The sequence below is a fragment of the Oncorhynchus masou genome, chromosome 7 (assembly GCF_036934945.1).
Source record: "Oncorhynchus masou masou isolate Uvic2021 chromosome 7, UVic_Omas_1.1, whole genome shotgun sequence".
In the NCBI taxonomy this organism is placed as follows: Eukaryota; Metazoa; Chordata; class Actinopteri; order Salmoniformes; family Salmonidae; genus Oncorhynchus; species Oncorhynchus masou.
This window is the reverse complement of record NC_088218.1, coordinates 2,683,918-2,711,417: the sequence shown is the minus strand read 5'-3', so window position 1 is coordinate 2,711,417 and position 27,500 is coordinate 2,683,918. Positions and strand designations below refer to the sequence as shown.

Below are 27,500 nucleotides of genomic sequence, written 5' to 3'. Positions count from 1 at the left end.
AGTACTAATACAATAGAGAGAGTACCTACCCCTCATACAATAGAGATAGTACTAATACAATAGAGATATTACCTACCCCTCATACAATAGAGAGAGTACTAATACAATAGAGAGAGTACCTACCCCTCATACAATAGAGATAGTACTAATACAATAGAGATAGTACCTACCCCTCATACAATAGAGAGAGTACTAATACAATAGAGATAGTACCTACCCCTCATACAATAGAGAGAGTACTAATACAATAGAGATAGTACCTACCCCTCATACAATAGAGATAGTACCTACCCCTCATACAATAGAGATAGTACCTACCCCTCATACAATAGAGAGAGTACCTACCCCTCATACAATAGAGATAGTACCTACCCCTCATACAATAGAGAGTACCTACCCCTCATACAATAGAGAGTACCTACCCCTCATACAATAGAGAGAGTACTAATACAATAGAGATAGTACCTACCCCTCATACAATAGAGAGAGTACCTACCCCTCATACAATAGAGAGAGTACTAATACAATAGAGATAGTACCTACCCCTCATACAATAGAGAGAGTACTAATACAATAGAGATAGTACCTACCCCTCATACAATAGAGATAGTACCTACCCCTCATACAATAGAGATAGTACCTACCCCTCATACAATAGAGAGAGTACCTACCCCTCATACAATAGAGATAGTACCTACCCCTCATACAATAGAGAGTACCTACCCCTCATACAATAGAGAGAGTACCTACCCCTCATACAATAGAGAGAGTACTAATACAATAGAGATAGTACCTACCCCTCATACAATAGAGAGAGTACCTACCCCTCATACAATAGAGAGAGTACTAATACAATAGAGATAGTACCTACCCCTCATACAATAGAGAGAGTACTAATACAATAGAGATAGTACCTACCCCTCATACAATAGAGAGAGTACCTACCCCTCATACAATAGAGTACCTACCCCTAATACAATAGAGATAGTACCTACCCCTAATACAATAGAGATAGTACCTACCCCTCATACAATAGAGATAGTACCTACCCCTCATACAATAGAGAGAGTACTAATACAATAGAGATAGTACCTACCCCTCATACAATAGAGATAGTACTCATACAATAGAGATATTACCTACCCCTCATACAATAGAGATAGTACCTACCCCTCATACAATAGAGATAGTACTAATACAATAGAGATAGTACCTACCCCTCATACAATAGAGATAGTACCTACCCCTCATACAATTTAGATAGTACTAATACAATAGAGATAGTACCTACCCCTCATGCAATAGTGTACCTACCCCTCATACAATAGAGATATTACTTGCCCCTCATACAATAGTGTACCTACCCCTCATACAATAGTGATAGTACCTACCCCTCATACAATAGAGATAGTACTAATACAATAGAGATAGTACCTACCCCTCATGCAATAGAGTGTACCTACCCCTCATACAATAGAGAGAGTACTAATACAATATAGATAATATCTCTCATCCATTATAAGAGATATTACCTACCCCTCATACAATAGAGATAGTACTAATACAATAGAGATAGTACCTACCCCTCATACAATAGAGATAGTACTAATACAATAGAGATAGTACCTACCCCTCATACAATAGAGATATTACCTGCCCCTCATACAATAGAGTGTACCTACCCCTCATACAATAGTGATAGTACCTACCCCTCATACAATAGAGATAGTACTAATACAATAGAGATAGTACCTACCCCTCATGCAATAGTGTACCTACCCCTCATACAATAGAGAGAGTACTAATACAATATAGATACTATCTCTCATCCATTATAAGAGATGTTACCTACCCCTCATACAATAGAGATAGTACAATAGAGATAGTACCTACCCCTCATACAATAGAGATAGTACCTACCCCTCATGCAAAAGAGATAGTACTAATACAATAGAGATAGTACCTACCCCTCATGCAATAGAGATAGTACCTACCCCTCATACAATAGAGATAGTACCTACCCCTCATACAATAGAGATAGTACCTACCCCTCATACAATACCATACAATACCATATCTCTATAGTCTCTACAATACCATATCTCTACAATACCATATCTCTATAGTCTCTATAATACCATATCTCTATAGTCTCTACAATACTATTTCTCTACAATACCATATCTCTATAGTCTCTACAATACCATATCTCTATAGTCTATAATACCATATCTATAGTCTCTACAATACCATATCTCTATAGTCTCTATAATACCATGTCTCTATAGTCTCTACAATACCATATCTCTATAGTCTACAATACCATGTCTCTATAATCTCTACAATACCATATCTCTATAATCTCTACAATACCATATCTCTACAATACCATATCTCTATAGTCTCTACAATACCATATCTCTATAGTCTATATAATACCATGTCTCTATAGTCTCTACAATACCATATCTCTATAGTCTACAATACCATGTCTCTATAATCTCTACAATACCATATCTCTATAATCTCTACAATACCATATCTCTACAATACCATATCTCTATAGTCTCTACAATACCATATCTCTATAATACCATATATCTATAGTCTCTACAATATCATATCTCTATAGTCTCTACAATACCATATCTCTATAATACCATATATCTATAGTCTCTACAATACCATACCTCTATCATCTCTACAATACCATATCTCTATAGTCTCTACAATTCCATATCTCTATAGTCTATAATACCATATCTATAGTCTCTACAATACCATATCTCTATAGTCTATACAATACTATTTCTCTACAATACCATATCTCTATAGTCTCTACAATACCATATCTCTATAATACCATATATCTATAGTCTCTACAATACCATATCTCTATAATACCATATATCTATAGTCTCTACAATACCATATCTATATCATCTCTACAATACCATATCTCTATAGTCTATAATACCATATCTATAGTCTCTACAATACCATATCTCTATAGTCTCTACAATACCATATCTCTATAGTCTCTACAATACCATACCTATATAATACCATGTCTCTATAGTCTCTATAATACCATGTCTCTATAGTCTCTACAATACCATATCTCTATAGTTTCTACAATACCATATCTCTACAATACCATATCTCTATAGTCTCTACAATACCATATCTCTACAATACCATATCTCTATAGTCTCTATAATACCATATCTCTATAGTCTCTACAATACCATATCTCTAATCTCTACAATACCATATCTCTGTAGTCTCTACAATACCATATCTCTATAGTTTCTACAATACCATATCTCTACAATACCATATCGCTATAGTCTCTACAATACCATATCTCTACAATACCATATCTCTATAGTCTCTATAATACCATATCTCTATAGTCTCTACAATACCATATCTCTACAATACCATATCTCTATAGTCTCTACAATACCATATCTCTAATCTCTACAATACCATATCTCTGTAGTCTCTACAATACCATATCTCTGTAGTTTCTACAATACCATATCTCTACAATACCATATCTCTATAGTCTCTACAATACCATATCTCTACAATACCATATCTCTATAGTCTCTATAATACCATATCTCTATAGTCTCTACAATACCATATCTCTACAATACCATATCTCTATAGTCTCTACCATATCTCTAATCTCTACAATACCATATCTCTATAGTCTCTATAATACCATATCTATATAGTCTCCATAATACCATATCTCTATAGTCTCTATAATACCATATCTCTATAGTCTCTATAATACCATATCTCTATAGTCTCTATAATACCATATATCTATAGTCTCTATAATACCATATCTCTATAGTCTCTATAATACCATATCTATATAATACCATATCTCTATAGTCTCTACAATACCATATCTATATAGTCTCTACAATACCATATCTCTATCATACCATATCTCTATAGTCTCTACAATACCATATCTCTCTAATCTCTACAATACCATATCTCTATAGCCTCTGCAATAACATATCTCTATAGTCTCTACAATACCATATATCTACAATACCATATCTCTATAGTCTCTACCATTCCATATCTCTACAATACCATATCTCTATAGTCTCTACAATACCATATCTCTATAGTCTCTACAATACCATATCTCTATAGTCTCTACAATACCATATCTCTACAATACCATATCTCTATAGTCTCTGCAATACCATATCTCTATAGTCTCTACAATACCATATATCTACAATACCATATCTCTGTATTCTCTACAATACCATATATCTACAATACCATATCTCTATAGTCTCTACCATTCCATATATCTACAATACCATATCTCTATAGTCTCTACCATTCCATATCTCTACAATACCATATCTCTATAGTCTCTACCATATCTCTATAGTCTCTACAATACCATATCTCTATAGTCTCTACCATATCTCTATAGTCTCTACAATACCATATCTCTATAGTCTCTACAATACCATATCTCTATTGTCTCTACAATACCATATCTCTATAGTCTCTACAGTCTCTACAATACCATATCTATATAGTCTCTACAATACCATATCTCTATAGTCTCTACAATACCATATCTCTACAATACCATATCTCTATAGTCTCTACAATACCATATCTCTATAGTCTCTACAATACCATATCTATATAGTCTCTACAATACCATATCTCTATAGTCTCTACCATTCCATATCTCTACAATACCATATCTCTATAGTCTCTACAATACCATATCTATATAGTCTCTACAATACCATATCTCTATAGTCTCTACAATACCATATCTCTATAGTCTCTACAATACCATATCTCTATAGTCTCTACAATACCATATATATATAGTCTCTACAATTCCATATCTTTATAGTCTCTACAATACCATATCTATATAATACCATATCTCTATAGTCTCTACCGTTCCATATCTATATAGTCTCTACCATTCCATATCTCTATAGTCTCTACAATACCATATCTCTATAGTTAGTCTCTACAATACCATATCTCTATAGTCTCTACCGTTCCATATCTCTATAGTCTCTACCGTTCCATATCTCTATAGTCTCTACCGTTCCATATCTCTATAGTCTCTACCGTTCCATATCTCTATAGTCTCTACCATTCCATATCTCTATAGTCTCTACCATTCCATATTTCTATAGTCTCTACCATTCCATATCTCTATAGTCTATACCATTCCATATCTCTATAGTCTCTACCATTCCATATCTCTATAGTCTCTACCATTCCATATCTCTATAGTCTCTACCATTCCATATCTCTATAGTCTCTACCATTCCATATCTCTATAGTCTCTACCATTCCATATCTCTATAGTCTCTACCATTCCATATCTCTGTCCTCCTGTTTTCATCCCCCTCATGTAAATTCTGAATTAATTCAATGATTTCCCCAATGTAATTGCTTTAGTTTGATTATAGTGTGTAATAGCTGATCCGGAGGAGGCCTTAACCCTGTCTGTACTGATGTGGGAGACGTGTTCAACGTGGTTCAGAGTTTGGTGAAGGACACCGGAGCTGAGGTCTACTTTCTCTCCATCCTACAGCACCTCATGCTCATCCGGAACGACTACTTTGTCCGGTAAGATCTCTCTGCCTCTATCCGCACACACCTATATCCTCCTCTTCCTCCTCCTCCTCTCCTTCTGCTTCTCCTCCTCATCTTCATCCTCTCCTTCTCCTCCTCCTCTCCTTCTGCTTCTCCTCCTCATCATCTCCTTCTGCTTCTCCTCCTCCTCATCTTCATCATCTCCTTCTCCTCCTCCTCCTCCTCCTCTCCTTCTGCTCCTCATCTTCATCCTCTCCTCCTCCTCCTCCTCTCCTTCTGCTCCTCCTCCTCATCTTCATCCTCTCCTTCTCCTCCTCCTCCTCATCCTCTCCTTGTGCTTCTCCTCCTCTTCCTCATCTCCTTCTCCTCCTCCTCCTCATCCTCTCCTTGTGCTTCTCCTCCTCCTCCTCATCTCCTTCTGCTTCTCCTCCTCATCCTCTCCTCCTCCTCCTCCTCCTCTCCTCCTGCTTCTACAGAAACTACTGTCTCGTCTGGTAAGATGTTCCTTCATCCACGTAGATGTTCTGTAGATTATTACTGTCTGGTAAGATGTTCCTTCATCCACATAGATGTTCTGTAGATTATTACTGTCTGGTAAGATGTTCCTTCATCCACGTAGATGTTCTGTAGATTATTACTGTCTGGTAAGATCTTCCTTCATCCACATAGATGTTCTGTAGATTATTACTGTCTGGTAAGATGTTCCTTCATCCACATAGATGTTCTGTAGATTATTACTGTCTGGTAAGATGTAAGGTGCAAAGAGAGGAAGGAGAGAGAGGGAGAGGAAGGATAGAGAGGGAGAGGAAGGAGAGAGAGAGGGAGAGGGGGAGATATGGAGATGGAGTGAGAGGGGGGAGATAGAGAGACATGGAGAGGAAGGAGTGAGAGTGCGGAGAGAGAGAGAGACATGGAGAGGAGGGGGGAGAGCGAGAGAGAGACATGGAGAGGAAGGAGTGAGAGGGGGAGAGAGAGAGAGAGACATGGAGAGGAAGGAGTGAGAGGGGAGAGAGAGAGAGTAGAGAGAGAGAGACATGGAGAGGAAGGAGTGAGAGGGGTGAGAGAGAGATGTGGAGAGTGGAGAGAGAGATGGAGTGAGAGGGGAGAGAAAGAGAGAGAGAGACATGGAGAGGAGGGGGGAGAGCGAGAGAGAGAGACATGGAGAGGAAGGAGTGAGAGGGGGGAGAGAGAGAGAGAGACATGGAGAGGAGGGGGGAGAGCGAGAGAGACATGGAGAGGAGGGGGGAGAGCGAGAGAGAGAGACATGGAGAGGAAGGAGTGAGAGGGGAGAGAGAGAGTAGAGAGAGTAAGACATGGAGAGGAAGGAGTGAGAGGGGTGAGAGAGAGATGTGGAGAGAGAGATGGAGTGAGAGGGGAGAGAAAGAGAGAGAGAGACATGGAGTGAGAGAGAGAGAGACATGGAGTGAGAGAGAGAGAGAGAGACATGGAGTGAGAGAGAGAGAGACATGGAGTGAGAGAGACATGGAGTGAGAGAGAGAGACATGGAGTGAGAGAGAGATAGACATGGAGTGAGAGAGAGAGAGACATGGAGAAGAGAGAGAGAGACATGGAGTAAGAGAGAGACATGGAGTGAGATGGGAGAGAGTGAGAGAGAGAGACATGGAGTGAGAGAGACATGGTGTGAGAGGTGAGAGAAAGAGAGAGGGAGAGACATGGAGTGAGAGGTGAGAGAAAGAGAGAGGGAGAGAGACATGGAGAGAGACATGGAGTGAGAGGTGAGAGAAAGAGAGAGCGAGAGAGACATGGAGTGAGAGGTGAGAGAAAGAGAGAGGGAGAGAGACATGGAGTGAGAGGTGAGAGAAAGAGAGAGGGAGAGAGACATGGAGTGAGAGGTGAGAGAAAGGGAGAGAGACATGGAGTGAGAGGTGAGAGAAAGAGAGAGGGAGAGAGACATGGAGTGAGAGGTGAGAGAAAGAGAGAGGGAGAGAGACATGGAGTGAGAGGTGAGAGAAAGGGAGAGACATGGAGTGAGAGGTGAGAGAAAGGGAGAGAGACATGGAGTGAGAGGTGAGAGAAAGAGAGAGGGAGAGAGACATGGAGTGAGAGGTGAGAGAAAGGGAGAGAGACATGGAGTGAGAGGTGAGAGAAAGAGAGAGGGAGAGAGACATGGAGTGAGAGGTGAGAGAAAGAGAGAGGGAGAGAGACATGGAGTGAGAGGGGTGAGAAAGAGAGAGGGAGAGAGATAATAACCTACAACATGGCATTGATAAATCTGTCTTTGAACCTCTTATGCATTTCATGAATGCATCATTAGAGGTGATTCAGAGAGAGAGGAGTTTCCTTCAGTAGGTGATGAGGTTATGGACCATCGTCTCTGTGCAGTCGGAGGAGATGAATGTAGGACGTCTCAGAGATGCTGTGGGACCGTCCAGGTATTTGTCTGTTCAGTCATCTGTACCTTCTGTCCATATAACTTCACAGGGAGCAAATTAATCACATTACAGGACAGGCAACAGACACGGTCTCTCTCCGCAGCGGGAAGCGGAACGCGGAAAGACGCCTAGAAAAACATTTAAATCGTCGTTTAAATGTTTTTATTATTTTTTATTAAATTGCAATATAATACTACATTCCATATTCTTCAGATTCGAAAGTCATGTTTTGATCAGAATTAACCAGTATCCAGCTGTGTGAGAGACTCTCATAAACAGCTCTTTAAAAAGCACCATTAAAAAGGAGAGAGAGAGAGACACAGAGAGACAGAGACACAGACAGAGACACAGACACAGCCAGAGAGAGAGACACAGACAGAGAGAGAGACACAGACAGAGACACAGAGACAGACAGAGAGACAGAGAGACAGAGAGACAGAGAGACAGAGAGACAGACAGACAGACAGACAGACAGAGAGACAGACAGACAGACAGAGAGACAGACAGACAGACAGAGAGACATACAGACAGAGAGAGAGAGACATACAGACAGAGAGAGAGAGACATACAGACAGAGAGAGAGAGACATACAGACAGAGAGAGAGAGACATACAGACAGAGAGAGAGAGACATACAGACAGAGAGAGAGAGACATACAGACAGAGAGAGAGAGACATACAGACAGAGATAGACATACAGACAGACAGAGATAGACATACAGACATAGAGAGAGAGACATACAGACAGAGAGAGAGATAGACAGAGAGACAGAGAGAGATATTGAGATGGGAAGTTAAAATCAAAGTCTGCAGCTTACAGCACGAACGGCTTCTTCAGATTTGGAGGACAGAAGATGAAACAGTGAGCATTCTCTTTGTTGGCCCCATGTCATTGAGGGGTTTTTATAGAGGCGTGTAGAGGAGGAGAGCAGTGTGCTGTATTAACAGACAGGAGGAGGAGATGGGGGGAGGGGGAGGATATGAGGGGAGGAGGAGAGGAGGAGGAGGAGATGAGGGGAGGAGGAGGAGATGAGGGGAGGAGGAGATGGGGGGGAGGAGATTTTATATAACATTCTCCTTGTTAAAGTCTGCTTCGTCTTTATTTGACATTTTCAGCCTCTGATACAATGAGGTTTTGTCTACCCCCTCCCCCTCTCTACCGCCCCCCCCTCTCTACCCCCCTCCCTCCCCTCTCTACCCCCCTCCTTCCCCTCTCTACCCCCCTCTCTACTCCTCTCTCTACCCCTCTCTCTACCCCTCTCTACCCCCCTCTCTACTCCCCTCTCTACCCCCCTCCTCCCCCTCTCTACCCCCTTCTCTACCCCTCTCTCTACCCCTCTCTCTACCCCTCTCTACCCCCTCTCTACCCCCTCTCTACTCCCCTCTCTACCCCCTCTCTACTCCCCTCTCTACCCCCCTCTCTACTCCCCTCTCTACCCCCCTCCTATCTGGAGACTGTCTGTATTGAAGGAGAGGTGTGTCAAGGTGTTGGATAGCTTCTTGTCCTCAGATGAAGTGGCTGGTGTTGCTTATTGATTTTGGTCTGAGCTCCATAAATTGTGTTGTACCTCAACAAGACGTGGCCGCGGCTTGTTAAGTTCTTATCTAGAATAAAGGTCTCTTCAACCTTTACACTCCTGGACAATGCTGTGATTGGATGTCTTTGTCTCTCTATATATCTCTCTCTCTCTGTCTTTGTCTCTCTCTCTCTCTCTCTCTCTCTCTCTCTCTCTCTCTCTCTCTCTCTCTCTCTCTCTGTCTTTGTCTCTCTCTATCTCACTCTGTCTTTGTCTCTCTCTCTCTCTCTCTCTCTCTCTCTCTGTCTTTGTCTCTCTCTATCTCACTCTGTCTTTGTCTCTATCTCTCTCAATTCAATTCAATTTCAATTCAAGGGGCTTTATTGGCATGGGAAACATGTGTTAACATTGCCATAGCAAGTAAGGTATATAATATATAAAGTGAAATAAACAATAAAAGGAGGCATCTCTCTCTGTCTTTGTCTCTCTCTCTCTCTCTCTCCCTCTCTCTCTCTCTCTCTGTCTTTGTCTGTCTCTATCTCTCTCTCTCTCTTTGTCTCTCTCTCTCTGTCTTTGTCTCTCTCTGTCTCTCTCTCCCTCTGTCTCTCTGTCTCTCTCTCTCTCTGTCTCTCTTGCTCTCTCTCTCTCTCTCTCTCTCTCTCTCTCTCTCTCTCTGTCTTACTCTCTTTTTTCTCTCTCTGAGTGAAGAGACCGTGAAATACACCTGTGTCCCTCCTATCCCTCCCTCTCCCCTCCCCTCCTATCCCTCCCTCTCCCCTCCTCTCCTGTCCCTCCCTCTCCCCTCCTCTCCTGTCCCTCCCTCTCCCCTCCTATCCCTCCCTCTCCCCTCCTCTCCTGTCCCTCAGGCCGGTATCTAATCAGCCTGTTAAGCCCCTGGCGGCCTGACACCACCAGCCCTGTGACTGGGAGCAGGAGCAGCTTGGAGTGGAGGAAGCTAACAGCTTGTTCATTTACAAGATACATGGGTACATGGAGAGAATCATTACCTGTAGACTTTAACATCTCTCAACCTCTTCTACCTCCCCCTCTCTCCCCCGCCCTCCTCTCTCTCCCCCTGCCCTCCTCTCTCTCTCTCTCTCTCCTGCCCTCCTCTCTCTCTCTCTCTCTCCCCCCACCCTCCTCTCTCTCCCCCCACCCCCCCTCTCTCTCTCTCTCTCCTGCCCTCCTCTCTCTCCCTCTCTCCCCCTGCCCTCCTCTCTCTCTCTCTCTCTCTCTCTCTCTCTCTCCCCCTGCCCTCCTCTCTCTCTCTCTCTCTCTCTCCTGCCCTCCCTCTCTCTCCCCCCCCCCCCTCTCTCTCTCTCTCTCCTGCCCCCCCTCTCTCTCCCCTCTCCCCCTGCCCCCCTCTCTCTCTCTCCTGCCCTCCCTCTCTCTCTCTCCCCCTCCTCCTCTCTCTCTCTCTCCCTCCCCCTGCCCTCCTCTCTCTCTCTCTCCCCCTGCCCTCCTCTCTCTCTCTCTCTCTCCCCCTGCCCTCCTCTCTCTCTCCCCCGGCCCTCCTCTCTCTCTCTCTCCCCCTGCCCTCCTCTCTCTCTCTCTCCCCCTGCCCTCCTCTCTCTCTCTCCCCCTGCCCTCCTCTCTCTCTCTCTCTCCCGCCCTCCTCTCTCTCTCTCTCCCCCTGCCCTCCCTCTCTCTCTCTCTCTCTCCCCCTGCCCTCCCTCTCTCTCCCCGCCCTCCTATCTCTCTCCCCCTCCCCCTGCCCTCCTCTCTCTCTCTCTCCCCCTGCCCTCCTCTCTCTCTCTCTCTCCCCCTGCCCTCCTCTCTCTCTCCCCCTGCCCTCCTCTGTCTCTCTCTCCCCTTCCTCTCTCTCTCTCTCCCCCTGCCCTCCTCTCCTCTCTTTCTCTCTCTCTGCCCTCCTCTCCTCTCTCTTCATCTCCTCTCTCTCTCTCTCTCTCCCCACCCTCCTCTCCTCTCTCTCTCTCCCCACCCTCCTCTCCTCTCTCCTCTCAGGCCCCAGTATTTTAAGATCATAGATGAGTGTTTATCTCAGATCGTTCTCCATCGCAGTGGGACCGACCCAGACTTCAGCTACCGAAAACGCCTTGACGTGGACTTCAGTGTCCTCCTGGGCAAGTATATACACACTACACTACACTACACTACACTACACTACACTACACTACACTACACACACTACACTACACTACACTACACTACACTACACTACACTACACTACACTACACTACACTACACTACACCACACTACACTACACACACTACACTACACTACACACACTACACTACACTACACTACACACACTACACTACACACACTACACTACACTACACTACACTACACTACACTACCTTGACGTGGACTTCAGTGTCCTCCTGGGCAAGTATACACACACACACACACACACACACACACTACACATACACATACACACACTATACATACACATACACTACACTACACACACACACACTACACTACACAACACACAACACACTACACACTACACACTACACACTACACACACACACACACACACACACACACACACACTACACACACTACACACACTACACACATACTACACTACACACACTACACACACACACAACACAACACAACACAGCACAGCACAGCACAGCACAGCACAGCACAGCACTGCACTGCACTGCACTACACACACTACACTACACTACACTACACTACACTACACTACACTACACACACACACTACACACACACTACACACACTACACATACTACACATACTACACATACTACACATACTACACATACTACACATACTACACATACACACACTACACACACACCACTGTAGGAACTACAATACATGCATCTCTGTGTGTCCTCCGGTCTCTGACTGTGTGTGTGTGTTTCAGATGCGTGTGTGGACAAGGCTCAGGTCGAAGAGTGTGAGCTGAGGGCTACTGACTTGGCTCTGAAGGTAACACACACACTGAACCGTTAGTTCTCACCTCCACCAGGGTCAAATTTATGTCGCTGAGAGAGGATTCTAGATGCACATTAACACACGCACGCACACAATATCTGGGCTGTATAACCCTGTGTCCCAGCATTGGGCCAGTAACTGGGCTATATAACCCTGTGTCCCAGCGTTGGGCCAGTAACTGGGCTATATAACCCTGTGTCCCAGCATTGGGCCAGTAACTGGGCTATATAACCCTGTGTCCCAGCATTGGGCCAGTAACTGGGCTATATAACCCTGTGTCCCAGCATTGGGCCAGTAACTGGGCTATATAACCCTGTGTCCCAGCATTGGGCCAGTAACTGGGCTATATAACCCTGTGTCCCAGCATTGGGCCAGTAACTGTGCTGTAACCCTGTCCCAGCATTGGGCCAGTAACTGGGCTATATAACCCTGTGTCCCAGCATTGGGCCAGTAACTGGGCTATATAACCCTGTGTCCCAGCATTGGGCCAGTAACTGGGCTGTAACCCTGTCCCAGCATTGGGCCAGTAACTGGGCTGTAACCCTGTCCCAGCATTGGGCCAGTAACTGGGCTATATAACCCTGTGTCCCAGCATTGGGCCAGTAACTGGGCTATATAACCCTGTGTCCCAGCATTGGGCCAGTAACTGGGCTCTAACCCTGTCCCAGCATTGGGCCAGTAACTGTGCTGTAACCCTGTGTCCCAGCATTGGGCCAGTAACTGGGCTATAACCCTGTCCCAGCATTGGGCCAGTAACTGTGCTGTAACCCTGTCCCAGCATTGGGCCAGTAACTGGGCTATATAACCCTGTGTCCCAGCATTGGGCCAGTAACTGGGCTGTAACCCTGTCCCAGCATTGGGCCAGTAACTGGGCTATATAACCCTGTCCCAGCATTGGGCCAGTAACTGGGCTGTAACCCTGTCCCAGCGTTGGTCCAGTAACTGGGTTATACATCCATGCATCCCTCCCTCCATGAACAAGCATTTCACTGTTACACAGAAACCAAACCGCCCTGCGCCATCGTGTATGAATTTATTTTGTCCCCCTACACCAAACTTGATCACGTAACGCAGGTTAAAATATCAAAACAAACTCGAAACCAATTATATTAATTTGGGGACAGGTCGAAAATAATTAAACATTTATGGCAATTTAGTGAGTGAGCTTGCTAGCTAATTTGTCCTATTTAGCTAGTTAGCTTGCTTTTGCTAGCTAATTTGTCCTATTTAGCTAGTTAGCTTGCTGTTGCTAGCTTATTTGTCCTATTTAGCTCGTTAGCTTGCTGTTGCTAGCTAATTTGTCCTGGGATATAAACATTGAGTTTGTTGTTTTACCTGAAATGCACAAGGTCCTCTACTCCACCAATCTACACACAAACCGGTTGACCGAATCGTCTTTCCTTCCAGGCCTTTTCTTCTCTTGACTTTATATTGCGATTAGCAACTTTCATAAATGAGGTGCATTACCGCCACCGACCTCGTTCGTCTTTCAGTCTCCCACGCCGGTTTAACCAATGAGGAGATGGGAGAGGCGGGACTTGCAGCGTGATCTGCGTCACAAATAGAAATGACTTCTATTTCAGTCCTTGGCAACGCAGACGCTCGTTGACGCTCGCTGCTGCAATAATTGAATAATCTAGATTTCTAAATTTATTTTGCAGCGCTCTTGGCACGCGACGCGGGTGGTGTGGTCAGCCTGTTTGTCTACACCTGTTGTATGAAGAGCTTGTGACAAATGTGATGTGACTGGAGTATTGAGGAGAGTCTGGTCTGATTTAATGAACCTCGGTCTGAACAGCAGGGGACACAGACTGCCTGGTGGGAATGTGATCTGTGTGTGTGTGTGTACTGTGTGTGTGTGTGTGTGTGTACTGTGTGTGTGTGTGTGTACTGTGTGTGTGTGTGTACTGTGTGTGTGTGTGTGTACGGCGTGTGGATGGGTGTGGGTGTGTGTGTGTGTGTGTGTACTGTGAGTGTGTGTGTGTGTGTACTGTGAGTGTGTGTGTGTACTGTGTGTGTGTGTGTGTGTGTACTGTGTGTGTGTGTGTGTACTGTGTGTGTGTGTGTGTACGGTGTGTGGATGGGTGTGGGTGTGTGTGTGTGTGTGTGTACTGTGAGTGTGTGTGTGTGTGTGTGTACTGTGAGTGTGTGTGTGTGTGTACTGTGAGTGTGTGTTTGTGTGTACTGTGAGTGTGTGTTTGTGTGTACTGTGAGTGTGTGTTTGTGTGTACTGTGAGTGTGCGTTTGTGTGTACTGTGTGTGTGTGTGTGAGAACACAACAGAAATAAGTAGAGAGGTGAATCTCAGTCATTCCTTGCGTCCTTTTTCCTTGCCTCCTAAAAATATACATTGGGAAGCGAGGAGAACATTCAACGACATAAAGACCAGCTAGAACACACATTCAACTAGACACACCGTCTTTTCCCCAACGAAGGGACTGAGCTTTGTGTGATTTGCCTCTCTCTCCCCCTCTGTCTCCCACTTCTATATCACTCTCTCTTTCCCTCCCCGTCTCTGTCCCCCACTTCTCCTTTGATCTCTCCCTCCTCTCTCTCTCTCTCTCTCTCTATATGTCTCTCTATATGTCTCTGTCTCTCCCTCCTCTCTCTCTATATATATGTCTCTCTCTCTGTCTCTCTCTCTGTCTCTCTCGCTCGCTCTCTCTCTCGCTCTCTGTCTCTCTCGCTCTCTGTCTCTCTCTCTCTCGCTCCTCTCGGTCTCTCTCTCTATATGTCTTTCTGTCTGTCTCTCTGTATGTCTCTGTGTCTCTCTCTCTCCCTCCTCTCTCTCTGTCTCTCTCTCTCCCTCCTCTGTCTCTGTCTCTCTCTCTGTCTCTCTCTCTGTCTCTCTCTCTCTGTCTCTCTCTCTCTGTCTCTCTCTCTGTCTCTCTCTCTCTGTCTCTCTCTCTCTGTCTCTCTGTCTCTCTCTCTCTCTCTCTCTCTCTCTCTCTCTCTCTCTGTCTCTCTCTGTCTCTCTCTGTTTCTCTCTGTCGCTCTCTCTCTCTCTCCAGTTTGATGAGGAGTACTTGGGTCGACAGGAGGCTCAGGCTCAGCTGCTGAAGAGTGAAGAGAAGATCAATGAATTGCAGGCAGAGCTACTTTCCTTCAAGTCCCAGGTAACTCCACACCACACCCACACCCACAGACACACACCACACACCACACCCACAGACACACCACACCACACCCACACCCACAGACACACACCACACACCACACCCACAGACACACCACACCACACCCACACCCACAGACACACACCACACACCACACCCACAGACACACCACACCCACAGACCACACCCACAGACACACACCACACCCACAGACAGACAGACCACACCCACACACCACACCCACAGACACACACCACACCCACAGACACACACCACACCCACAGACCACACCCACAGACACACACCACACCCACAGACAGACAGACCACACCCACACACCACACCCACAGACACACACCACACCCACAGACACACACCACACCCACAGACCACACCCACAGACACACACCACACCCACAGACACACACCACACCCACAGACACACCACACACACCACACCCACAGACACACACCACACCCACAGACAGACAGACCACACCCACACACCACACCCACAGACACACACCACACCCACAGACACACACCACACTCAGACACACCCCACAGACACACACCACACCCACAGACCACACCCACATACACAGACCACACCCACAGACACAGACCACACCCACAGACACAGACCACACCCACAGACACACACCACACCCACAGACCACACCCACAGACACACACCACACCCACAGACACACACCACACCCACAGACCACACCCACAGACACACGCCACACCCACAGACACACACCACACCCACAGACACACACCACACCCACAGACACACACCACACCCACACACCACACCCACAGACACACACCACACCCACAGACACACACCACACCCACAGACACACACCACACCCACACACCACACCCACAGACACACACCACACCCACAGACACACACCACACCACACCCACAGATACACACCACACCCACAGACACATGCCACACCCACAGACACACACTACACCCACAGACACACACCACAGACTCACACCACACCCACAGACAGACAGACAGACAGACAGACAGACACCCACCCACAGACAGACAGACAGACATACAGACACACACCCACAGACAGACAGACAGACAGACAGACACACACCCACAGACAGACAGACAGACACACACCGGGGTTTCTGTGAGGAAAATGTGGCCCCGGACATTTGAGGAATGTACCGAACCCGTATGCACTGGGGTGAGGAGCCTGATTAGGGCGTCCTCCCATGGCGCTCAGAATGACACAAATCACATTTAGGTTTTATGTTGTATATAAACATTTACATTTAAGTCATTTAGCAGACGCTCTTATCCAGAGCGACTTACAAATTGGTGAATTCACCTTCTGACATCCAGTGGAACAGCCACTTTACAATAGTGCATCTAAATCATTTAAGGGGGGGGGGTGAGAAGGATTACTTATCCTATCCTAGGTATTCCTTGAAGAGGTGCGGTTTCAGGTGTCTCCGGAAGGTGGTGATTGACTCCGCTGTCCTGGCGTCGTGAGGGAGTTTGTTCCACCATTGGGGGGCCAGAGCAGCGAACAGTTTTGACTGGGCTGAGCGGGAACTGTACTTCCTCAATGGTAGGGAGGCGAGCAGGCCAGAGGTGGATGAACGCAGTGCCCTTGCTTGGGTGTAGGGCCTGATCAGAGCCTGGAGGTACTGCAGTGCCGTTCCCCTCACAGCTCCGTAGGCAAGCACCATGGTCTTGTAGCGGATGCGAGCTTCAACTGGAAGCCAGTGGAGAGAGCGGAGGAGCGGGGTGACGTGAGAGAACTTGGGAAGGTTGAACACCAGACGGGCTGCGGCGTTCTGGATGAGTTGTAGGGGTTTAATGGCACAGGCAGGGAGCCCAGCCAACAGCGAGTTGCAGTAATCCAGACGGGAGATGACAAGTGCCTGGATTAGGACCTGCGCCGCTTCCTGTGTGAGGCAGGGTCGTACTCTGCGGATGTTGTAGAGCATGAACCTACAGGAACGGGCCACCGCCATGATGTTGGTTGAGAACGACAGGGTGTTGTCCAGGATCACGCCAAGGTTCTTAGCGCTCTGGGAGGAGGACACAATGGAGTTGTCAACCGTGATGGCGAGATCATGGAACGGGCAGTCCTTCCCCGGGAGGAAGAGCAGCTCCGTCTTGCCGAGGTTCAGCTTGAGGTGGTGATCCGTCATCCACACTGATATGTCTGCCAGACATGCAGAGATGCGATTCGCCACCTGGCGTGGCGTCCTTCTTACCGAATACCGATCCTCACTTCAGAAATAACCGTCCCACGTGAACTTTACCTCAGTCAACGAGACTCGAGTAACGAACGGCAAAATCACTGGCCTTTGTCCAAAGATGCAACAGCGAGCCTGGGATGCTAATTTGACTAGGATTTTCATCAACTACCATGGGATGCTAATTTGACTAGGATTTTCATCAACTAGCATGGGATGCTAATTTGACTAGGAATGTCATCCACTAGCATGGGATGCTAATATGACTAGGATTGTCATCAACTAGCGTGGGATGCTAATATGACTAGGATTTTCATCAACTAGCATGCGATGCTAATATGACTAGGATTTTCATCAACTAGCATGGGATGCTAATATGACTAGGATTCTCATCAACTACCATGGGATGCTAATTTGACTAGGATTGTCATCAACTACCATGGGATGCTAATTTGACTAGGATTGTCATCAACTAGCCTGGGATGCTAATTTGACTAGGATTGTCATCAACTAGCGTGGGATGCTAATATGACTAGGATTGTCATCAACTAGCGTGGGATGCTAATATGACTAGGATTTTCATCAACTAGCATGCGATGCTAATATGACTAGGATTGTCATCAACTAGCATGGGATGCTAATATGACTAGGATTGTCATCAACTAGCGTGGGATGCTAATATGACTAGGATTTTCATCAACTAGCATGGGATGCTAATATGACTAGGATTGTCATCAACTAGCGTGGGATGCTAATATGACTAGGATTTTCATCAACTAGCATGCGATGCTAATATGACTAGGATTTTCATCAACTAGCATGGGATGCTAATATGACTAGGATTCTCATCAACTACCATGGGATGCTAATTTGACTAGGATTGTCATCAACTAGCCTGGGATGCTAATTTGACTAGGATTGTCATCAACTACCATGGGATGCTAATTTGACTAGGATTTTCATCAACTACCATGGGATGCTAATTTGACTAGGATTTTCATCAACTAGCATGGGATGCTAATTTGACTAGGATTGTCATCCACTAGCATGGGATGCTAATATGACTAGGATTTTCATCAACTAGCGTGGGATGCTAATATGACTAGGATTTTCATCAACTAGCATGCGATGCTAATATGACTAGGATTTTCATCAACTAGCATGGGATGCTAATATGACTAGGATTCTCATCAACTACCATGGGATGCTAATTTGACTAGGATTGTCATCAACTAGCCTGGGATGCTAATTTGACTAGGATTGTCATCAACTAGCGTGGGATGCTAATATGACTAGGATTTTCATCAACTAGCATGGGATGCTAATATATCCCAAGATGCAACAGCTAGCTTGGGATGCTAATATGACTAGGATTCTCATCAACTAGCATGGGATGCTAATTTGACTAGGATTGTCATCAACTAGCATGGGATGCTAATTTGACTAGGATTGTCATCAACTAGCGTGGGATGCTAATATGACTAGGATTTTCATCAACTAGCATGGGATGCTAATATATCCCAAGATGCAACAGCTAGCTTGGGATGCTAATATGACTAGGATTCTCATCAACTAGCATGGGATGCTAATTTGACTAGGATTGTCATCAACTAGCATGGGATGCTAATTTGACTAGGATTTTCATCAACTAGCATGGGATGCTAATTTGACTAGGATTGTCATCAACTAGCATGGGATGCTCATATGACTAGGATTGTCATCAACTAGCGTGGGATGCTAATATGACTAGGATTGTCATCAACTAGCCTGTGATGCTAATTTGACAAGGATTGTCATCAACTAGCGTGGGATGCTAATATGACTAGGATTTTCATCAACTAGCATGGGATGCTAATATATCCCAAGATGCAACAGCTAGCTTGGGATGCTAATTTGACTAGGATTATCATCAACTAGCCTGGGATGATAATTTGACTAGGATTGTCATCAACTAGCATGGGATGCTCATATGACTAGGATTGTCATCAACTAGCGTGGGATGCTAATATAACTAGGATTATCATCAACTAGCCTGGGATGCTAATTTGACTAGGATTGTCATCAACTAGCCTGTGATGCTAATATGACCAGGATTGTCATCAACTAGCATGGGATGCTAATATGACTAGGATTATCATCAACTAGCACGGAATGCTAATATGACTAGGCTTATCATTAGCTAGCATGATATGCTAATATGAGGCTACTTGTTGCAATGTCTCTATACAATGATTGCTCCACTATATGGTGGGGTTTAGGCTCCTGGTTCCATTGTCTGGTTTGGCTATAGGTGACTTCGAAGCAAGATAAACCCATAAATCTACATATATCTCTGCCGTATATAGCCTCTCTGCCGTATATAGCCTCTCTGCTGTATATAACCTCTGCTGTATATAGCCTCTCTGCTGTATATAGCCTCTCTACTGTATATAGCGCCTCTACTGTATATAGCCTCTCTACTGTATATAGCCTCTCTACTGTATATAGCGCCTCTACTGTATATAGCCCCTCTACTGTATATAGCCTCTCTGCTGTATATAGCCTCTCTACTGAAATTCAACATTTTAATTTAGCTGTGGCCGTCAAAACAGTAAATAGAGTAGACTGTTATGTATTTATAAAATAGTCTAATCCAATAGTCATAGTGTGGTTTGATAGAACCTATGGTCTTTCGGCCGTTTGAGGTGAGCAGTAATTGTCCGACCGGTCGTCACACGGGCTCATCTGTTTTACTTCATTTTGAGTCTTCATCACTGATCTCTATCCTGTGTTGTTCTGAAAGCAATTTATTCTGTCTGCCTCTTCCCTCTTCTCCTTCCTCCCTCCCTCCCTCTTCTCCTTCCTCTCTCTCTCTCTCTCTCTCCCTCCCTCTTCTCCTTCCTCTATCTCTCTCTCTCCTTCCTCTCTCCCTCCCTCTCTCCCTCCCTCCCTCTCTCTTCTCCTTCCTCCCTCCCTCCCTCTTCTCCTTCCTCTTTCCCTCCCTCTCCTCCTTCCTCTCTCCCTCCCTCTCTCTTCTCCTTCCTCTCCTTCTCCTTCCTCTCTCCCTCCCTCTTCTCCTTCCTCTCCCTCTCTCTTCTCCTTCCTCTCTCTCGCTCTTCTCCTTACTCTCCACCTCCTTACTCTCCTCCTTCCTCTCTCCCTCTCCTCCTTCCTCTCCTCCTTCCTCTCCTCCTTCCTCTCTCCCTCTCCTCCTTCCTCTCTCCCTCTCCCCCTCTCCTCTCCCCCTCTCCTCCTCTCCCTCTCCTCCTTCCTCTCTCCCTCCCTCTCCTCTCTCCCTGCCTCCCTCTCCTCCTTCCTCTCTCCCTCCCTCTCTCTTCTCCTTATTCTCTCCCTTCCTCTTCTCCTTCCTCTCCCTCTCTCTTCTCCTTCCTCTCTCTCTTCTCCTTCCTCCCTCTTCTCCTTCCTCTCCTCATCCTCCCTCTCCTCCTTCCTCCCTCCCTCTCCTCCTTCCTCTCTCCCTCTCCTCCTTCCTCTCTCCCTCTCCTCCTTCCTCTCTCCTTCTCCTCCTTCCTCCCTCCCTCTCCCTCCCTCCCTCCCTCTCCCTCCCTCCCTCTCCTTCCCTCCATCTCCTCCTTACCCTCTCCTCCTTTCTCTCCTCCTTACCCTCTCCTCCCTCCTCTCTCCCTCTCCTCCTTCCTCTCTCCCTCTCCTCCTTCCTCTCTCCTTCTCCTCCTTCCTCCCTCCCTCTCCCTCTCCTCCCTCCTCTCTCCCTCCCTCCCTCTCCTCCTTCCTCCCTCCCTTCCTCTCCTCCCTCCTCTCTCCCTCCCTCCCTCTCCTCCTTCCTCTCCGCTCCCACCCTCTCCTCCTTCCTCTCCCCCTCCCACCCTCTCCTCCTTACCCTCTCCTCCTCCCTCTCTCCCTCCCTCCCTCTCCTCTGTCCTCTCTCCCTCCCTCTCCTCCGTCCTCTCTCCCTCCCTCTCCTCCACTCCTGAGAGTCTCGGTCTCGCTCTCTTTTCCTTGTAAGATAACTGCATAAGAGAAAGAAAAGGAATAACTGTCCAGATAATTTTTCATTTCGAGAGTAAACACATTGAGAGAATGTAGCAGATAGCATCTCTCATTTTCTCCTTCTCTTTCTCCTCTCTCCTTCTGTCACCTTCTCTCCCTCTCATTCTCTCTTCTCTCCTTCTCTCCCTTCTCTCACCTTCTCTCCCTCTCATTCTCTCTTCTCTCATTCCCCCTCTCTCCCTCCCTCATTCCCTCCTCTCTCCCTCCCTCATTCCCTCCTCTCTCCCTCTCTCATTCTCTCCTTGTCTCCTCTCTCATTCCCTCCTCTCATTCTGTGTGTAACAGGTTAAAGGTTGTGTTAGCTAGCGGTGGGCCCGGACACCATCCCCACAGGGCTAAACACACTATTCATGTTTTATCTTCTCCTGTAACTGTTGCCGCGGCAGATAGAGGTCGTTAGGGGGGGGTTGTGTAGCTTTTATAGTGAGCAGAGAAAAGCTGTTCTTCAAAGTCACGCTCTGTTCATACGGCCTCACAGTGCCTTGGGTTCCAAATGGACCACTATTCACTCTGTAGGGGTCCTATGGGCCCTAGTGCACGGTGTAGGGAGTATGGGGCCGTTTGGAGCACATCCAGCCCTGTTGTGTGGGGTGTACTGGCCTCACACCCAGCCCTGTTGTGTGGGGTGTACTGGCCTCACATCCAGCCCTGTTGTGTAGGGTATACTGGCCTCACACCCAGCCCTGTTGTGTGGGGTGTACTGGCCTCACACCCAGCCCTGTTGTGTGGGGTGTACTGGCCTCACATCCAGCCCTGTTGTGTTGGGTGTACTGGCCTCACATCCAGCCCTGTTGTGTTGGGTGTACTGGCCTCACATCCAGCCCTGTTGTGTGGGGTGTACTGGCCTCACATCCAGCCCTGTTGTGTATGGTATACTGGCCTCACATCCAGCCCTGTTGTGTGTGGTGTACTGGCCTCACATCCAGCCCTGTTGTGTTGTGTGTACTGGTCTCACATCCAGCCCTGTTGTGTTGGGGTGTACTGGCCTCACATCCAGCCCTGTTGTGTGTGGTGTACTGGCCTCACATCCAGCCCTGTTGTGTTGTGTGTACTGGTCTCACATCCAGCCCTGTTGTGTTGGGGTGTACTGGCCTCACATCCAGCCCTGTTGTGTGTGGTGTACTGGCCTCACATCCAGCCCTGTTGTGTGGGGTGTACTGGCCTCACATCCAGCCCTGTTGTGTGTGGTGTACTGGCCTCACATCCAGCCCTGTTGTGTGTGGTGTACTGGCCTCACATCCAGCCCTGTTGTGTGGGGTATACTGGTCTCACATCCAGCCCTGTTGTGTTGGGGTGTACTGGCCTCACATCCAGCCCTGTTGTGTGTGGTGTACTGGCCTCACATCCAGCCCTGTTGTGTTGTGTGTACTGGTCTCACATCCAGCCCTGTTGTGTTGGGGTGTACCGGCCTCACATCCAGCCCTGTTGTGTGGCGTGTACTGGCCTCACACTTAGATGTGTTGTGTTCTGGGCTCTGAGAGTCAACACTCACTGGTGTTAATGTGTTGTGATGGAGCAGGAGATAGTGGTGAATTTACCTTCTTTACCTCCTATTCTCTCTCTCTCTCTGTCTCTCTCTCTCTGTCTCTCTCTGTCTCTCCGTCTCTCTCTCTCTGTCTCTCTCTGTCTCTCCTCTCTCTGCTTTCTCTCTCTGCTCTCCCCCCGACACTCCCACACACACACTTACCCATTGTGTACCTGTGTTGAAGTCCCCCCAGAGAGAGAGAGAGGGTTAGAGAGCTGCCCAGGGTTGACCTTAGTGTGGTTCTGCTCTTCAATATAAAACTGTTGTCTGGATCAATAGACCATTTGCTCTGTACCATACAATCTACACAGCTCTCTGTCCTGTTTACAGCGATTTGTACCTTTGAAGTGAACAAATAGAGTGATGAGGTTTGATCACTAAAGATGTTTATAACTGTCAACTGTTTGGTCCTGCCATCCTGCCCTGATGGATGAGAGAGGAGACATTCGCTCACATTCTCTCTCTCTGTCTCTCTCTCTGTCTCTGTCTCTCTCTCTCTCTCTCTCTCTCTCTCTCTCTCTCTCTCTCTCTCTCTCTCTCTCTCTCTCTCTCTCTCTCTCTCTCTCTCTCTCTCTCTCAATTCAATGCAATTCAAGGGGCTTTATTGGCATGGGTAACATGTGTTAACATTGCCAAAGCAAGTAAGGTAGATAATATATAAAGTGAAATATCTCTTTCTGTCTCTCTCTCTCTGTCTCTCTCTTTCTCTCTCTTTCTGTCTCTGTCTTTGTCTGTCTGTCTCTCTCTCTCTGTGTCTCTGTCTCTCTCTGTCTCTCTCTGTCTCTCTCTCCTTCTCTGTCTCTGTCTCTCTCTGTCTCTCTCCCTCTCTGTCTCCCTCTCTCTCTCTCTGTCTCTCTCTGTCTCTCTCTGTCTCTCTCTCTCTGTCTCTCTGTCTCTCTCTCTCTGTCTCTCTGTCTCTCTCTCTCTGTCTCTCTCTCTCTGTCTCTCTCTCTCTCTCTCTCTGATTCACGTCGCATTGTGATATCTGTCATAGATGGGCTTTGGTCTGAACACAATGTTACTGTTACACTCCTTCAGCATGTGTTCCCATCACTGTCTCCACATTGTGTTGCAGTCTGAATTTAACATGGTTTTAATGTAGGTTGTGTGTCACTGACCTCTACACACGACACCCCATAATGTCAACGTGGAGTTTCGTCTTTCGATACGATTACACATTTATTACAAACTAACAGCTGAAATGTCTTGGGTCAATAGTTATTCAACCCCTTTGTTGTGTCCTAAATCTGTTCAGGACGAAAAATATCCTTAACAATGAACATAAGTTGAATGGACTCAGTTTGTGTTCAGTAATAATACACTACACACTACACACTATACACTACACACTACACACTACACACTATACACTATACACTACACACTACACACTACACACTATACACTACACACTACACACTACACACTATACACTATACACTACACACTACACACTATACACTACACACTATACACTATACACTACACACTACACACTATACACTATACACTATACACTACACACTATACACTATACACTATACACACACTACACACTACACACTATACACTACACACTGTACACTAAACACTACACACTATACACTACACACTATACACTATACACTACACACTATACACTATACACTATACACTATACACTACACACTACACACTATACACTATACACTACACACTATACACTAAACACTATACACTATACACTACACACTATACACTACACACTATACACTACACACTATACACTACACACTATACACTATACACTATACACTATACACTAAACACTACACACTATACACTATACACTATACACTACACACTATACACTATACACTATACACTACACACTATACACTATACACTATACACTACACACTATACACTATACACTACACACTATACACTATACACTATACACTACACACTATACACTACACACTATACACTATACACTACACACTATACACTACACACTATACACTACACACTATACACTATACACTACACACTATACACTACACACTATACACTATACACTACACACTACACACTAAACACTACACACTACACACTATACACTATACACTATACACTATACACTATACACTATACACACTATACACTATACACTATACACTACACACTATACACTACACACTACACACTATACACTACACACTATACACTATACACTACACACTACACACTATACACTACACACTACACACTATACACTACACACTATACACTATACACTATACACTACACACTATACACTACACACTATACACTATACACTACACACTATACACTATACACTACACACTACACACTAAACACTACACACTACACACTATACACTACACACTACACACTATACACTACACACTATACACTATACACTATACACTACACACTATACACTACACACTATACACTATACACTACACACTATACACTATACACTACACACTACACACTAAACACTACACACTACACACTATACACTATACACTATACACTACACACTATACACTATACACTACACACTATACACTATACACTACACACTACACACTACACACTAAACACTACACACTACACACTACACACTATACACTATACACTATACACTATACACTATACACACTATACACTATACACTATACACTACACACTATACACTACACACTACACACTATACACTATACACTACACACTATACACTATACACTACACACTATACACTATACACTACACACTATACACTATACACTACACACTACACACTATACACTATACACTACACACTATACACTATACACTACACACTACACACTAAACACTACACACTACACACTACACACTATACACTATACACTATACACTATACACTACACACTACACACTATACACTATACACTACACACTATACACTATACACTACACACTATACACTATACACTATACACTACACACTACACACTACACACTATACACTATACACTACACACTATACACTACACACTACACACTACACACTACACACTACACACTACACACTATACACTATACACTATACACTATACACTACACACTACACACTATACACTATACACTACACACTACACACTATACACTATACACTACACACTATACACTATACACTATACACTACACACTACACACTACACACTATACACTATACACTACACACTACACACTATACACTACACACTACACACTAAACACTACACACTATACACTATACACTATACACTATACACTACACACTATACACTATACACTACACACTATACACTATACACTACACACTATACACTATACACTATACACTACACACTATACACTACACACACTACACACACTACACACACTACACACTATACACACTACACACTACACACTATACACACTACACACTACACACTACACACTACACACTACACACACTACACACACTACACACTAAACACTTCACACTTCACACTGCACACTGCACACTGCACACTACACACTGCACACTGCACACTACACACTACACACTATACACTACACACTATACACTATACACTATACACTATACACTACACACTACACACTACACACTATACACTACACACACTACACACACTACACACTACACACTACACACACTACACACTATACACACTACACACTACACACTACACACTACACACTACACACACTACACACACTACACACACTACACACACTACACACTAAACACTTCACACTTCACACTGCACACTGCACACTGCACACTACACACTACACACTACACACTACACACTATACACTGCACACTACACACTGCACACTGCACACTACACACTACACACTACACACTACACACTATACACTATACACTATACACTATACACTATACACTACACACACTACACACACTACACACACTACACACTACACACACTACACACACTACACACTACACACACTACACACACTACACACTACACACTATACACACTACACACTACACACTACACACACTACACACACTACACACACTACACACACTACACACTACACACACTACACACT

General features: G+C 45.3%; 1 protein-coding gene across 1 annotated transcript in view; it reads left to right on the top strand.

Annotated features, from left to right (window-relative positions):
• LOC135542910 (protein diaphanous homolog 3-like) overlaps positions 1-27,500 on the top strand; it is a 1,769,082-nt gene that overhangs the window by 266,964 nt on the left and 1,474,618 nt on the right. The window contains exons 13-16 of the mRNA XM_064970053.1: positions 5,539-5,655; positions 11,497-11,615; positions 12,404-12,468; positions 15,485-15,589. Coding sequence (XP_064826125.1) covers positions 5,539-5,655; positions 11,497-11,615; positions 12,404-12,468; positions 15,485-15,589 — 406 coding nt within the window. The remainder of the gene's footprint in view (positions 1-5,538; positions 5,656-11,496; positions 11,616-12,403; positions 12,469-15,484; positions 15,590-27,500) is intronic.